We start from the raw sequence: 15855 nt of genomic DNA on the forward strand, positions 1-15855 counted from the left end.
ATTATCTCTTCTCTTCTCTTTATTATCTATTCTCTTCACTCTTTATTCTCTCCTCTTTATTCTCTCTTCTCTTAGTCTCTTTATTATCTCTTCTTATTCTCTTTATTATCTCTTCTCTCCTCTTTATTATCTCTTCTCTTATTCTCTTTATTATCTCTTCTTATGCTATTTATTATCTCTTTTCTATTTATTACCTCTTCCCTCCTTCTCTTTATTATCTCTTCTCTTCTATTTATTATCTCTTCTCTTCACTCTTTATTCTCTCCTCTTTATTATCTCTTCTCTTAGTCTCTTTATTATCTCTTCTTATGCTATTTATTATCTCTTCTCTCCTCTTTATTATCTATTCTCTTATTCTCTTTATTATCTCTTCTTATTCTATTATCTCTTTTCTATTTATTACCTCTTCCCTCCTTCTCTTTATTATCCCTTCTCTTCACTCTTTATTCTCTCCTCTTTATTATCTCTTCTCTTATTCTCTTTATTATTTCTTCTTATGCTATTTATTATCTCTTTTCTATTTATTATCTCTTCTCTCCTTCTCTTTATTATCGGGTCTCTTCTCCCCTCTTTATTCTCTTCTCTTTATTATCTCTTCTCTTCTCTTTATCATCTCTTCTCTTTTCCGTTGCCCCCTCAGCCTCTCACCGAAGCTTAAAGCGAGCGCGGGAGTGCGAGCCGCCTGCCCTTTTGCTCCCCCGGTGACGTCACCGCGTTCTAATCCCCGGGGTTGCCCCGGGAGATCGAACCCTCCGGGGCTCCGCCTTCCCTCCCCTGGGGAAAAAGGCAGCTCCGAGGCGGGGCCCGAAGACCGAGGACCCGCCCTTCCCTTCTCCCGATTGGCCAGAAGAGCCGCCCTTTCCAGACCGAGGGGCTCCGCCATTAGACAAGCCCGGCCCCTGCCTGCGCCCTTTGCGAAGGCTGGAGAGAGAAAAGAGGCTGTCCGCGAGCCGAAGCTTCTTCGGGGCGCCGGGAAGAAGGGGCGGCTCTGGATCGAGCGCAAGAGACGTGGGGGCTCCGGGTTGCAGGAGGCCCTCCCTCCCTTTGTTTTTTTTTGCAAGCCCCCCGCTTTGCAAAGCCCTCCCCGAAATTGGCAGACCTCCAGATTTTGCAACAACAACAAAAAACCCACCCCAAAAATCCTCTCCAGCAAAATTGGCATTTATCAGGGAGCAATCCCCCCCGCTGGAGGGATTTTAAGAAACCCCCAGTCCTGAAGTTGCCAGAAAGAGGGGGCTTTTAGGGCTCCCTTGCAGAGGAAGGGTCCCCCTCCCCCCTCCCAGTCAGGGAAAGCTGCGCTCCCCCTTTCCATTGGGGGGAGGGGCTGCTGCTGGTAGTGGTGCTGCGAATTGCCCCGGACAGATGCCCTCTTCGTGCAAGCCGAGATGACCCCAGAAGAAGAAGAAGAGAGCCCCCCAGGAGGGGAGGCTGATGGGGACCCCGCCGGCCAGCCTCCCTTCTTCCCCAGGCATCTTTCCAAGAGCTGCAACCTGCAGAAGGTGAGGCTGAAAGGGAGGGGGCAAGGGGTGGAGGTGGGTGGGTGGGGACCTTTTTAGGTTTCTCCCTGCTCACGGCTCTACTTTGGTGGGACTCGTGGCGTGGGGAGGTGAGTCTGCCTACCGAGATGAGGTGGACCGGTTGCATTCGTGGTGTGGAGACAATAACTCGGTCCTCAACACCAATATAAGAGCAAGGAGCTTATAGCGGACTATATAGAAGGAACAGCTCAGACCTCCAGCCCTTGCTTATCAACGGAGACCAAGTGGAGCAAGTGGCCAGTTTTAAGTTTCTGGGTGTTACCCTAAAAGAGGACCTGACCTGGGGTGCTCACATTGCAGCCCTGGTCAAAAGGGCCCAGCAGAGATTATACTACCTGAGGCTTCTCAGGAAAACAACAACCGAATGGAAAAACTGCTGGTGACCTTCTACCGCTGCACCATAGAGAGTATCTTAACTTACTCTGTATGGTTTGCCAATTGCACAGGAGCAGATAGGACAGCACTCCAGAGGGTTAATGTCATTGCCCAGAGGATCACTGGTTGCCCTCTCCCCTCTTTGGAAGAGCTTTAGAGCTCCCGCTGCCTTAAGAAAGTTCAAAACATCCTCAAAGATCCATCTCATCCTGGGCACCCTTTTTTTTTTCAACTGTTACCATCTGGCAGCCGATACAGGACAATACAAACAAGGGCAAATAGGCTGAAAAACAGCTTCTATCCCAGTGCAGTAACGCTATTGAATTCTACTGTATAGTCCGGTGTTGGTGGGATGTCAGAGGTTTTCAGTTCAATGTGTGGAGGGTGAAGGATGTGTGTTTGTGTTCATTTTTATGGTCATGATGTGCACTGAAGATGGTATTTAATTTCGCTGTACGGGGTGCAATGACACTAAACTAAACCCAACCCAACCCAACCAAAACTTTTCCTTGCATGGGACTCTGGGAAGGCACCTAATGGGAGCTCTGGCCAGGGCTGGGCACCAGGTTGGGGGAAGGCTAAGTAGATCGACCAGCCAGCCCTTCCTCGTCGCTTTCCAAATTCCCAACCATCTTCAGTCCTGGGGGAGCGGTGGGGGTGAGAAGCGGACTTTCCAGAGTTCTTTTTTTCCCCCACAAGGCTGCCTGGTCTGCAGGCACCCAAATATGTCTTGAAACTACCTCCTTGAAATGGAGAAGACCAGGAGGGTGGGGGGAGCGGAAATGGTCTCCCGAGGAAGACGAGTGACCCTCGCCCGCTAAAGCACATCTTGTCTGAGGTTCTTCTTCCCTTTATCCCCAAAATGAGTCATCCTCCCTAGGACTGAAATCCCACCCAGGGCTCCACAGTCTCTGGTCGGCTTCCAACAACTAGATGAGGGTTTAGAAAATGGGTTCCAATCAAAGAGAATATCTTTAGCTCGAGGTTGTATTGAGGGTGTTCCTGGGTGTTCTCTGAGCTTGGTGGTTTTCTTGCAGATGTTTCATGACCCAACTAGGTAGCATAATCAGTGCTAGAACGGAGGGGATTTGTGAGGAGGAGGAGGAGGAGGAGGAGAACTTAAGGGTCCTTGGTGCTCTCTGAGCTTGGTGGTTTTCTTGCAGACGTCTCATGACCTAACCAGGTAACTTCATCAGTGCTAGAAGGAAGAGATGTTTATGGAATAGAGAAGAGGAGGAAGAGAAGGATTGTGGGGTCCTTAGTGCTCTCTGAGCTTGGTGGTTTCCTTGCAGACATTTCATGACCCAACTAGGTAGCATCATCAGTGCTAGAAGGGAGTGGGGTTTGTGAGAGGAGAAGGAGGAGGAAGGTGGAGGTTACAGGAGGAGGACTGTGGGGTCCTTGGTGCTCTCTGAGCTGGGTGGTTTCCTTGCAGAAGTTCCGTGACCCAAACTAGGGGAACATCCTCAGCCTCTGGTTACCCGTCTAGTTTGGATAATGAAATGCCTGCAAGAAAATAATTAACCCGGAAAGGGCTCCCGCTGGACTTCTACAGCTATCCAGTGATGGTGGTTTGGGAATGATCTCCGGATGCAGTTTCTTGATGAGCAACGAGACTTTCCCACGCTGGGCAAATTTTCTGGAGCCTGCTTTGGTCCAAGGAAGACCTGAAATGGCCACCGAGGTGGAGGCATCCTCTCTTGAGACATCCTGTTCCCTCATGCGCTACCTTTAAACCCGTTGCTTAATCACACCTTGTTGTCGAGATTGTCTTGTAAACAGCTTTTGTAATCGACTCTCCTCGCCTGTTGAGTATCGAAAAACCCGAGAGCCAGTCAGTTCTTGATTTCTTTTTCTTTTCTTTTCTATTTATTTATTTTTTATTTTAATTATAAGAATACAACACAGTTCATCCCTTCTGGCATTACAACTGCTGTTGCACATACATAACTTTTACTTCTCCATTTACAATCCTCTTGTTTAATACATTGTTTATGAATTATTCTAATTAATAAACAATTGTTCACTTATTCTAATCATCATAGCTACTTATGTTTGGTTATCATTTCAGTTAATTTTGGTTACAATATTGAATTGGCTAAATGGCAAAAGCTTTGGACCCTCAATAAGAAAATAACATTGGCCGTGGCCTGCAAAGAAAACCTTTTATAAGATGTTTTACAGGTGGCATCTTCCACCAGCAAAGCTTTTCCAAAACGTTCGAAAAAGATTTTCTCCAAATTGTTGGAAGTGCAAAGATGTATCAGGCACATTTTTTTTCACCTGTGGTGGACCAGCAATGCTGCAAAAAAAGTATTGGAGGTTCATCAAGACATGGTTGGAACAAATGGCGGGAGAATGTATTCCATTTAAGTCACTTCCTGATTTCTGATCTGCAAGACTTGCCAAAGTACATTTTGCACTTCTTTTTAAAAATAAATTTAAGTCAGCAAAGAGCTTGAAACCTTGTGTGTGTGTATGTGCTAAATTCGTGCTGGGGGTGTGGGATACATCGATAACCCCTGAAGTGTCTTTTGGAAAGGATAAGGTGATTTTTCGCAGCGGCTTGTACGTGCAATCCAATGGCTGCAAAATTGTGTAAAATTGCAACCCAATAGCTGTAAAAAAGGGTATTTTGATATATATATAAAAAGGGGTGAAAGTTGGGGTGGTGGTGATTTATTATTATTATTATTTCCAGATTTTGTTCTATTGTACTTTATTAATTTGATTCTTTTTGTTCGTTTTTATTTTTATTTTTTTGTTTGTTTTAATCATGGTTTTACATTCTATAAGCCGCCTCGAGTCGCCATATAGACAGCAATATACGTTCTTTTTTTTTTGTAACATTTTTTTTATTTTTATACACAAAAAATCCATTCCAATCCATTCCATTGTGTCATTTAGGTACATATCCCAATTACTTAACCATTATTAATAATATTCTTCTTGTCAAATTTAACAACATAACAATAATCACATTCCCATATATATAATATAAATAAAGTCCACTATGTCTATGACATTAGTTTCGCTTATTGCGCTATGAATACATCTAATCCCTTTTAATTTGTTCTATTTTCTATCCACTGATAAAGCAAATCCCATATCATATAATATTCAGTTTCTTCTTTTTCTTTAATTTCTAGTGTCAGTCTATTCATTTCTGCACATTCAAATATTTTTTCAATTATTTTTCGATCTATCGGTATCTTATCATTCTTCCAGTTTGGGGCAAATACAATTTCTAGCCGCTGTTAACACATGTATAATTAAATAAGCCTTTTCTTTGCTATAACCTTCTGGTACCATTCCTAGTAAAAATATTTCAGGCTTCAAATTTATGTGTTGTTTAATCATTTTTTCCAGCCATGTGTGTGTTTTAGTCCAATATTTTTTAGCTTCTGTGCAAGGCAGCAATATAAATTCAATAAATAATAATAATAATTTTTGCTTCTGCTAAAAATGTTTTTAAAAACATTTAAATATGTCATGTATTAAATAACAGTAGTCCTCAATTTACAATGGTTCCTTTAGTGACCAAATGACAACCACGCTGAAAAATGTGACTTATGACCGTTTTTCACACTTACCGTTGCAGCATTCCCCATGGTCACGTAAACTTATCGCCTGCAGTGATTCACTTAACAACGGTGGCAAAAAAGGTCATAAAAGGGGGCAGGCCTCACTGAACACCTGTCTCGCTTAGCAACGGTAATCTTGGGCTCAATTGTCGTAAGTCGAGGATTATCTAATATGCTATCCTGATCTGGAACTTTCTTGCCTTGATTGTCACAAATGACGTTGGCCATTTAAGTCACCTCTATAATTATGACTTAAGTGTATAAATGCAAGAAAATTTCCATGTCAGAATACAGGTCCTCAATTTACGACCACAACTGAGCCCAAAATTTATGTTGCTAAGCGAAACGTGTGTTAAATGAGTTTTGCCTCATTTTATGACCTTGACAGCATCGTTAAAGTGAATCCCTGCAGTGGGTACATTTCGTTGAAACAGTCGTTAAGTGAATCTGTCCTCCCCTTCCATGGACTTTGCTTGTCCAAAGGTCGCAAAAGGACACCAGTGACACTGGGGACAATGCGACCGTCATAAATACGAGTCAGTTAAATCATGTGATCATAGGGATTCTGCAAACGGTAATTAACTGTGAAAAACGGTCCTAAGTCCCTTTTTTCACTGCCGTTGTAACTAAGTGAACTGTTGTAAGCCGAGGACAGCCTGTAATATAGGAAACACCACTTGCTTAAAATTTTATTTAAAACAGCCTGGAATGGGGAGAAATGTTACTTTTCAGAATTGTTCCAAATTAACAGATTGACAGTGTGGGAAGGGACCTTGTAGGTCATCTAGTCCAACCCCCTTCCCCAGCAGGAGACCTTACACCATTCCTGACAGATGGCCATTCAGTCTCTTCTTGAAAGCTTCCAGTGATGAAGCTCCCACAATTTCTGAAGGCAACTTCTGTTCCATGGGTTGATGGTTCTCACTGTCAGAAAAATTCTCCTTATTTCCAGGTTGAATCTCTTCTTTTTCAGTTTCCATCCATTATTCCTTGTCTGGCCTTCGGGTGCCTTGGAAAATAATTTGACCCCCTTCCTCCTCTCTGTGGCAGCCCCTCAAATATTGGAAGATGCTCTCCTGTCTCCCCTGGTCCTTCTCTTCCCTAGACTAGCCAGGCCCAGTTCCTGCAACCGTCCGTCGTATGTTTTAGTCTCCAGTCCCCTAATCATGCTGGTTGCTCTTCTCTACTTTTTCTAGAGTCTCAATCTCTTTTTTATAATGTGGTGACCAAAACTGGATGTAGTACTCTAGGTGTGACCTTACTAAGGCTTTACAGAGTGTTATTAGTACCTCCTTTGATCTCGATTGTATCCCTCTGTTAATGCAATTTAGGATTGCATTAGCTTTTTTGGCTGTTGCTGCACACGGCTGGCTCCTATTTAGCTGGTTGTCCACTAAGACTCCAAGATCCTTCTCCCAGTTCCTGCTATTGAGCCTGGTTTCACCTAGTCTAAATCATTTAACAGCTGCTGCCGCTTCTCCCAACTGGTTTATGCTAGAATTATTATTTCTTTAAATTATTTTCCTTGTTGACTTGAACAAGCAAAAAGAAAAATGAAAGTTTAATCTTTTCCTACCGGAGGCCAAAAAAGGCAACAGGAAATTTGTGATTTGCAAAATGCATGAGGATGTTCAACAGGGTGATGAATTATTGGCTTTGGGAATCCAGAAAAAAATATTCTATTTGACTTTACTGTGGCTGCATAGTACAGATAATCCTCGATTTACGACGGCTGCTTAGTAATTTATGATGCCCCCTCCCCCCATAGGTATAGGTAGTCCTCGACTTCCAACCACAATTAAGCTCCAGATTTTTGGTTGTTAAGCAAGACAGTTGCTAAGTGAGCTTTGCTCCATTTTACGACCTTCCCTGACCCAGTCATTCAATGAATCACTACCCTTGTTAAGTTAAGAACGCGATTGTTAAGCGAATCTGGCTTTTCCCATTAACTTTGTTAATCAAATGGTCACAAAAATGGATCACCCGTCCCTGGGACACTACTGCTGTTGTAAATTTGAGTCAGTTACCACGTAGCATTTAAATTTTGATTTCCTGACGACGGGGATTCTACAAACAACAGTCATAAGTGTGAAAAAACTACCATCAGTCACTTTTTTTCTACTGTAATTTCTTCTGGTGTAACTTTGAGCTAAACAAACTAAACTGCTGTAAGTCAAGGACTAGATGTACTTAAAATTGATTCCGATGGCCACACCTATCCCCTATATTTATAGCAGTTTGCAGAGTCCCACAATCACATAATGATAATTTCCAATGGGTTGAGGTTTGTTTGTTTTTTTTTGCCAAAAATGCATTCTGGTTTTCAGCAAAAAAAATATATATATAGCGAACAGTGAGTTCACTTAGAAACCTGGGTGTTTGCTTAATTTCTGCAACCGATGCAGAAAAAAGGGGTTAAGAATTGGTCCTATCACATGGCGAGCTGTTTTATGACCGTCATGATTAGTGACCGTAAATGGGCAGACTCAATTACTGCCATAAAATGAGGACTGACTACCTGTAGTCTTAACACATTTTGGAAGGTAGCAGATGAAGGAGATCAGAGTTACTCTTGAAAATAATTTAACCCCCCCTGGGGGAAGAGATGACTTGGAAGTGTTTCTCATATGTTGGGAAACTTCTGAGTTTCTGAAAAGAAGTTTTGGGTAATAAAGGGGAAACTTGGGCAAACTTTTGGCTTAAGATCTTTTGCAGAGTACAGCGATTGTGTTGTGATTCATTATGGATGGGTTTCCTTGTTTGTTTTTTCAGTGTGCTTGCTAAGGGCAGGGGGGCGGTGGGCAGGTGTTTAAACGAAACCTAATCAAATAAAATAACAGGTGAATAATCCTGCAAAATTGATGTTGGAAGGGAGGAAGAAAATGGAGGTGAAGGAAGGAGAAAAAGAAGGAGGAAATGAGGGAGGGAGGAAGAAAATGGAGAAGGAAGGAGAGAAAGGAGGGAGAAATAGGAAGGAGGGAAGAAAGAAAGGAAATGGAGCCAGAAGAGAGAGAAATAGGAAGGAAGCGGGGTGAAGGAGGAGGAAGAAAAAGAAGGAAATGGAGAAGAAAGAGAAACAAAAGTAGGAGAAAAAGGAAGGGGAAGGAAGGAAAAGAAAGAAAAGGGAGGAAGGAGAGAAGGACGGGAAAGAAATAGGAAGGAGGAAGGAAAGAAGGAAGTGGAGAACAGAAAGAGAAAGAAAAGAAGGAGAAAAAGGAAGGGGAGGAAGAAGAGAAAGAAGAGGGAGGGAGATAGACTGTCCTGCTTAAGCAGGGGGTTGGACTAGATGACCTCTAAGATCCCTTCCAGCTCTTATTATTCTATGGAAATAGGAAGGAGGGAAGAAGGGGAAAGGAAATAAGGAAATGGAGAAGAAAGGAGAGAAAGAAAAAAGGAAGGGGAAGGAATGGGAGAAAGGGAGGGAGGGGAAGGAGGAGAGAAAGGAGAAGGGGAGGAAACGAAAGGGGAAAAGAAAGGAAACAGAAGAAAGGGAAAAAAGAAAAGGGGAAAGGAAACAGAAAGGGAAAGAAAAAAGGGAAAGGGGAAAGGAAAGGAAAAGAAAGGAAAGGAAAGGAAGACACAATGGTTGCAAAAATTCATTGCCAGGTCTGGTTTATTTCTCACAGATTGTTTTCCTCCTCTTTTTGACTTATGGGAGCCCCTCGTTGTCCATTTGACCCATGAGTAGAGATGGGGGTTCTCCCTCTTTTTCCAAAACTTGATGTGGCGGCCCCTCCAAATCTCAGAAGTTTTTAAAAGAGGGAAGGGGAAGCAAAGCAGCCCACCCACTCACACACACCCCCTCAATCCCCAGGCACGCATTGTCGAGGGGTTGAAGGTTGCCATGGCGACCAGGCCCTGGCTGGGCCGTTATCTCTCTGGCCGAATGAAAGGGCCTGGTCAGGAGGCCTTCGTCCATCTGCTTCCAGCCGGGCCTGCTTGCTCCCTGGGATGTTCCCCTTTTATATTTTTCTTTCTCTCCCCAAAATACAGGTAGTCCTCAACTTAACGACCGCAACTGAGCCCAAAAGCTTCCTTTGCGAGACGGTTGTTAAGTGCGCTCGGCCCCATTTTACGACCTTTCTCGCTGTTAAGGGCCCGCGTTTTGATCACGTGACTGTGGAGATGCTGCAGTGGCCCTTAAGAGTGGAAAAAAAACAGTCATAAATTACTTTTTTTTCAGTGCCGTTGTAACGTTGAATGGCCACTAAGTGAAGTTTTGTAAATCGAGGACTACCTGTAATCCCCTTTCATGGGTCTCTGAATTGGTTGCATGGGACTTAAATTCCCAGAATTCCCAAACTGGAAGCTGAAAGAAAAGACCAATGTTTTTGGAGCTTGGCCCATTTAAGATGAGTGGACTTCAACTCCCAGAATTCCCCGCCCTGCATGCTAAAAAAATAGACCAATGTTTTTCAAGCTTGGCCCCTTTAAGATGGACGGACTTCAACTTCAATAGCTAGCTAAGGAATTCTGGGAGTTGGTCCATCCATCTTAAAGTGGCTCGCGGAAATGGGACGCACAATTCCATCTCCGCGATCAGTGCACCTGTATCTGTCGCTCCCACACACGGCCCAGTTACAAACCACTCACCTCTGAAGTAGAAGACATCCTTCCAACTCTGTTATTTTGTTATTCTGATGTTGTTACCTAGTTCGGTAATGAAATGTCTACAAGAAAACCATCAAGCTCAGAGAGCATCAAGGACCCCATAGTTGTTGTTGCTTGAAGAGTGAAAAACCCCGGGACAGTTGGACAAAGTATGACAGTTGGTATGCAAAGTTGTTATTCAAGGGTCAGCTGGTGACCTCCGCAGTCTCTTTTCTGCCTGACGTTCAGCATTTTGTGGCTGCTTAATGTTCAGAAACTTAGAAAGGGAGGAAAGGAAAACATTTACAGAGGTACACAATGCACACAACTGCCTACACACCCACATAGTCCAAAGAAGGGAGATGTTGGTTGAAAACATTCAAAACATCCTTTCTGGATAGGTCAATGTACAAAAAAATCTTCTTCTTCTTCTGCTTCTGCTGCTTCTTCTTCTTCTTCTTCTTCTTCTTCTTCTTCTTCTTCTTCTTCTTCTTCTTCTTCTTCTTCTTCGTCTTCGTCTTCTTCTTCTCCTCCTCCTCCTCCTCCTCCTCCTCCTCCTCCCCCTCCCCCTCCTCCTTCTCCTCCTCCTTCTCCTTCCCCTCCCCCTCCTCCTTCTCCGCTTCCTTCTCCTTCTCCTTCCCCTTCTCCTTCTTCTATTTATTTTTATTTATTTATTTGTCAATTGCTTACAAGATAATAGGTATAAGTAAAAACATACTTATGAATGCATGGATACATATAAGAAAAATAAAAGAAACAATAGGACAGGGACGGTAGGCACATTGGTGCACTTATGCACGCCCCTACAGACCTCTTAAGAAAGGGGTGAGGTAGGTCAATAGTAGACAGTCTATCTTCTTCTTCTTCTTCTTCTTCTCCTTCTTCTCCTCCTCCTCCTCCTCCTCCTCCTCCTCCTCCTCACAAACGCCCCTTCCTTCTAGCACTGATATTACTTAGTTAGGTAATGAAACATCTGCAAGAAAACCACCAAACTCAGAGAGCGCCAAGGACCTCATAGTTAAACACACACGCACACACATACATACACGGAGCTACCAATAATTCTTTTCTGTTCACTGATTCTTGTTTTCTTCCGTCTTCTCTCCTGCTCTTAATTGCTTTGGCTTAACTTTTCCATCCTGCTTCCCTTCATTTTGCAAAACGCTGCTTCCCCAGATTGGGAACTGCGTGATTGGGAACCTATGTTTTGTGTTTTACTTTCCAGCTTGTTCCTGGGAATTGCGGTAGACTGATCATGCTCTTCGTTACGTGCAAAATCAGTAAGGGCAGCCAACAAAAATAACGCCTTAAATTTGTGCAACCAAAGGCGATAACAACTCCAGTTTGTTCTCTGTCAGCAGAGAACGTCTCTCTTTTGCATAACTAAACACACGGCCACACCCAACCAGCTGTGTAGAAAGAATTTGGATGGCCTTAATCCAATCTGGTGTCCTACACATGTGATATATAGAATAACAGAGTTGGAAAGGGACCTTGGAGGTCTTCTAGTCCAACTCCCTGCTTAGGCAGGAAACCCTAGACCAGACAAATGGTTATCCAACCTCTTTTTAAAAATTTCAAGTGTTGGAGCATTCATAACTTCTGGAGGCAAGTTGTTCCAGTGATTAATTGTTCTCACTGTCAGGAAATTCTTCCTTATTTCTAGGTTGCTTCTCTCCTTGATTAGTTTCCACCCATTGCTTCTTGTCCTGCCCTCAGGTGCTGTGGAGAATAGCTTGACTCCCTCTTCTTCGGGGCAGCCCTTGAGATATTGGAAGACTGCTGTCCTGTCTCTCCTAGTCCTTTTCATTAGACTAGACATACCCAGTTCCTGAAACCATTCTTCATATGTTTTAGCCTCCAGTCCCCTAATACTCTTTGTTGCTCTTCTCTGTACTTTTTCTAGAGTCTCAACATCTTTTTTTAAATTGTGGTGACCAAAAGTGGATGCAGGATTCCAGGTGTGGCCTTACTAAGGCCCTTATACAGTGGAATTAACACTTCGCATGATCTTGATTCTATCCCTCTGTTGATGCAGCCTAGAACTGTGTTGGCTTTTTTGACAGCTGCTGCACACGGCTGGCTCCTATTTAAATGGTTCTCCACTAGGATTCCAAGATCCCTCACAGTTACTACTATTGAGCAATATATACCATATATACTGTACCTGTGCATTTGTTTTTTTCTTGCCTAAATGTAGAACCTGTCAGGATTCCAGCAATCGCTCTGATTAAATCATGATTCTCAAGCCAATCTCCGAGAAACTTCAAAAGACTCATTTAAGCCAACGTCCTGGCACTGCCCTGTATGAAGCCAACTCTGGCCTACAACATTTACAGTCCCCTGTGACCCTGTTTCCCCCTCTTCCCCCTGGGTGTCCCATAAATCAGATTCTCCCATTGAGCACATTCACAGGCTGGGTGTCATCATTCACATTCTCCAATTATATATATATTCCGCAGGCAAAAGCTCTGGTGTTTTGATTACAATATTTTAAAGATAAGAGTTGGAATGTACTTTCGCTTCCAAACTTCTGCACTGCCCTTCCAAATTTCCCTCCCTCCCCGCCACCCTTTTTTATAAATGTCAACTATTAAAACAGGCATAGGAATGTTTTATGAGTTGAAAGAACCTTCCTTTTTTCACCCTTGAATTAAATTTTGTTAGATAGCGCCCAATGTTCAAGTCTGTCCAGATCCTTCCGTATCTTAAGCCTATCTTCTGGCGTGTTGGCTGTTCCTGCCCGCTTGGTGTCATCTGCAAATTTGACGTGATGGGCACTGACCTCCTAAATCTCTACACAGCTGGACTTTGGTAGCGAGCATTGAAGTGCCAGCATCAGAAGGTCACCAACTTGGAAGAAGGAGAGGTTGGCATGTTTGGAAGGAAGACTTAAGGTGTCTTCAAGAGATGTTTTCCCTTTGACGTGGAGAATGGTGGGGCTGAGGAGACATTGTCCGAAGTGGTTTGAAGGTGAACTAAAAGTTTGCCACAAGATGTGGTGATGGTTATCATCTTAGGCTGGCTTCAAAGCAAGATTGGTCCAATTCATGGAAGTCCTATGGATCAGCACTTCTTAACTTTTGAAGGCAGCAGGACCAACTCCGTAGAGCATCTACTGCTGGTCCTCCTTGGTTGGCCACTGTGAGTACGTATGGATTAGATCAGGGGTCCCCAACCACCGGGCCGCGGACCGGTACCGGTCCATGGAACATTTCCTACCGGGCCGCCATCTTGTTTGACGAGAAAGTGCTTCCGGGTGAGCTTTTCTGGTTGGAAAGCGGCGTTTGGGTCCTGAAGGAACCCACGCGCCTTAGTTTCATCGAAGGGGGGGGCTTCAAACGAAACTCAGGCGCGAGGATTCTTTCAGCACCCAAGGCAAGGCGAGCCGAGCGACCATCCCGTAGCCCTCCCGAAGCGAAGCCCATCGACAAAGGTACAAAGGAGGAGTTGAAGGTGTCAGGGAGAAGTGGAGGACGGCTGGCTGGCCGGATCGCTCGGCTCACCTTGCCTTGTCATGCGTGCTGATGCCGGTACCAGGCCGTGGATCATTTTGTGATGCCGATACCGGGCCATGGCACAAAAAAGGTTGGGGGCCACTGGATTAGATAGGTTTGGTCCTATCCATTGGAACACAGCTGACAATTCTGAACCACTGAGGCAGCCTCGAAATCACATTAACTAAATAAAGAAGTTGCTATCTTAAGTATTTCTGCTTGTTGCACTGCTGATGTTATCTAGTTTGGTAAAGAAATGTCTGCAAGAAAACAATCAAGGCGAGAGAGCTGCAAGTCCTCCTCCTCCTCCTCCTCCTTCCTCCTCCTCTCTTCTAGCACTGCTGATGTTACCTAGTGGGGTAATGAAACATCTGCAAGAAAACAGCCAAGCTCAGAGAGCTGGAAGCACCTCACAGACCGCCGCTGCTGCTGCTGCTTCTTCTTCTTCTTCTTCTTCTTCTTCTTCTTCTTCTTCTTCTTCTTCTTCTTCTTCTTCTTCTCCTCCTCCTCCTCCTCCTCCTCCTCCTCCTCTTCACAACCTCCCTCCCCTTGAGGAAAGGAAAAAAGAAACCTTGCCCTTTAAGGAATAGGCAAAGTTCTTTCCTTTTGTGGATTCAAATTTCCCAGCTGGGAGAAATGCAAAATGATTTGGTCAGCTGCCTTGAAAGTCAGAATCAGTTTATTAATAGGAAGACAGGTGAGAAATCTTACAGTATTCCTAGGATTAATCTAATCTTGTGAGTAGAGAAACCCTTTTTTTATACCCTTCAGATCCTTTGATTTTGTAAGTGTGAACCCTTGAAGTCTTTGATTTGTGGAGTTCCTGTTTCTTGATATTGGGATCTGGGATCTTGGTAGGAGTAATTGTTTTATAGTAGCTGTTTGTTCACTTTGTAGCTGCTGGTTGCATTAGGTTGCAATATCCCGAGTTTCCTTTTGGTTTGCTTTTCACAAGTTTTTATAACTTGCCATCTATTTGATTTCTATGGGAAAGGATCTTAGCTAGTTTGTAGGGTTTTTTCTCTGTATCCCATGCCTGTAAATTTTCTCCTTCCTTTGTTGTGAAAAGTAAGCTGGCTCCAGCTCTTTTAATAGTCCTCCTTGACTAGAAGAGAATTGTAGCTTCCAACACCTTCTACCACTGATGATGTTAACATCTGCAAGAAAACAGCCAAACTGACAGAGCACCAAGGAGAAAGAAGGAAGGAAGGAAGGAGGAAAGAGAAGGGGAGAGGGAGGGAGGGAGGAGAATGAGAATAAGGAAAGAGGGGGAGAGAAAGGGAGGAAGGAAGGAAAATAAGAAGAAGGGAGGGGGAGAGGAAGGAAGGAGAATGAGAAGAAGGAGAGGGGGGAGGGGAGGAGGGAGGAAGGAAGGAGAATGAGAAGAAAGAAAGGAGAGGGAGGGAGGAAGGATCTCTAATGATGTTACCTAGTTGGGTCATGAAACGTCTCCAAGAAAACTTATCAAGTTCAGAAAGCACCTAGGACCCCTAATTTCCACCCTGAGCTACAAATATTCTCCTTTTAACTGAACTTCCGAATGGAACGTCCTCTTCCTTTTTGTAGCCAGCTTTGCCGAAAGAAAATGGAGAGGAGGGAGACAGGCCCCGGCCTGAAGAAATTCTGACATACTTGTAACTCTTGGTTGCTAAGGCTGGGGGTTTGTTCTTTGTCCCTGTGGGAGGAGGGCTTTATCTGAAGGTCAGCCTGGGGTGTCCTTCCTCGCTGACTCAACCCTCGCTCTCGAAGGGGCCCTTTTCCCACGTCAGGAAAACTTTAAAAAGTTCCATTTCATCATTTACAGGAATTGTTGGTCCTTACAATAACACTGCTTCCACACACACACACATCCCCACCCTGAAGATGAGTGTGCTCCAGGAAAATTTTGAAAAAAAAACTAAACTTCAGTGGGATTATCTTCTTCTATCTTCATAGATAGAGAGAAAGGGGTATATATAGAGAGGTGAGAGGTAGAGGAAGAGAGAGAGAGCGAAATGCCACTGATGCATCATCGCAAAATCTCCAGAACCATAAAGCCTACAAACTTGAAATTGGGCACGTATGTTTCTCTTGGCTTCTAGGTGCTCACTGAGAAAGGATTTTTGGAAATGACCCTCAGATCATTTAGAGTATTTCCTATATTATTAACATGCTCTGATGCTAAGGAGTTCTACTCCCCCTCCCCACCTGAAAGGAAATCTCTTCCAAATGCAAAACACAAGTAGAGGAGTTTCGGTTTCGGAGCAGTAACCAGCTTTAGTCCAGAACAGT

General features: G+C 43.9%; 1 protein-coding gene across 1 annotated transcript in view; it reads left to right on the forward strand.

The window, feature by feature from the left end:
* The first annotated feature begins 831 nt into the window (after positions 1-831).
* The window catches only part of RHPN1 (rhophilin Rho GTPase binding protein 1), a 50023-nt gene continuing 34999 nt past the window's right edge, over positions 832-15855 (forward strand). Inside the window, exon 1 of the mRNA XM_087931819.1 lies at positions 832-1499. Coding sequence (XP_087787945.1) covers positions 1386-1499 — 114 coding nt within the window. The 5' untranslated portion in view covers positions 832-1385. The remainder of the gene's footprint in view (positions 1500-15855) is intronic.

The sequence above is a fragment of the Pseudonaja textilis genome, chromosome 3, assembly GCF_049901715.1.
Source record: "Pseudonaja textilis isolate UNSWEBS1 chromosome 3, rPseTex1.2, whole genome shotgun sequence".
Classification (NCBI taxonomy): domain Eukaryota; kingdom Metazoa; phylum Chordata; class Lepidosauria; order Squamata; family Elapidae; genus Pseudonaja; species Pseudonaja textilis.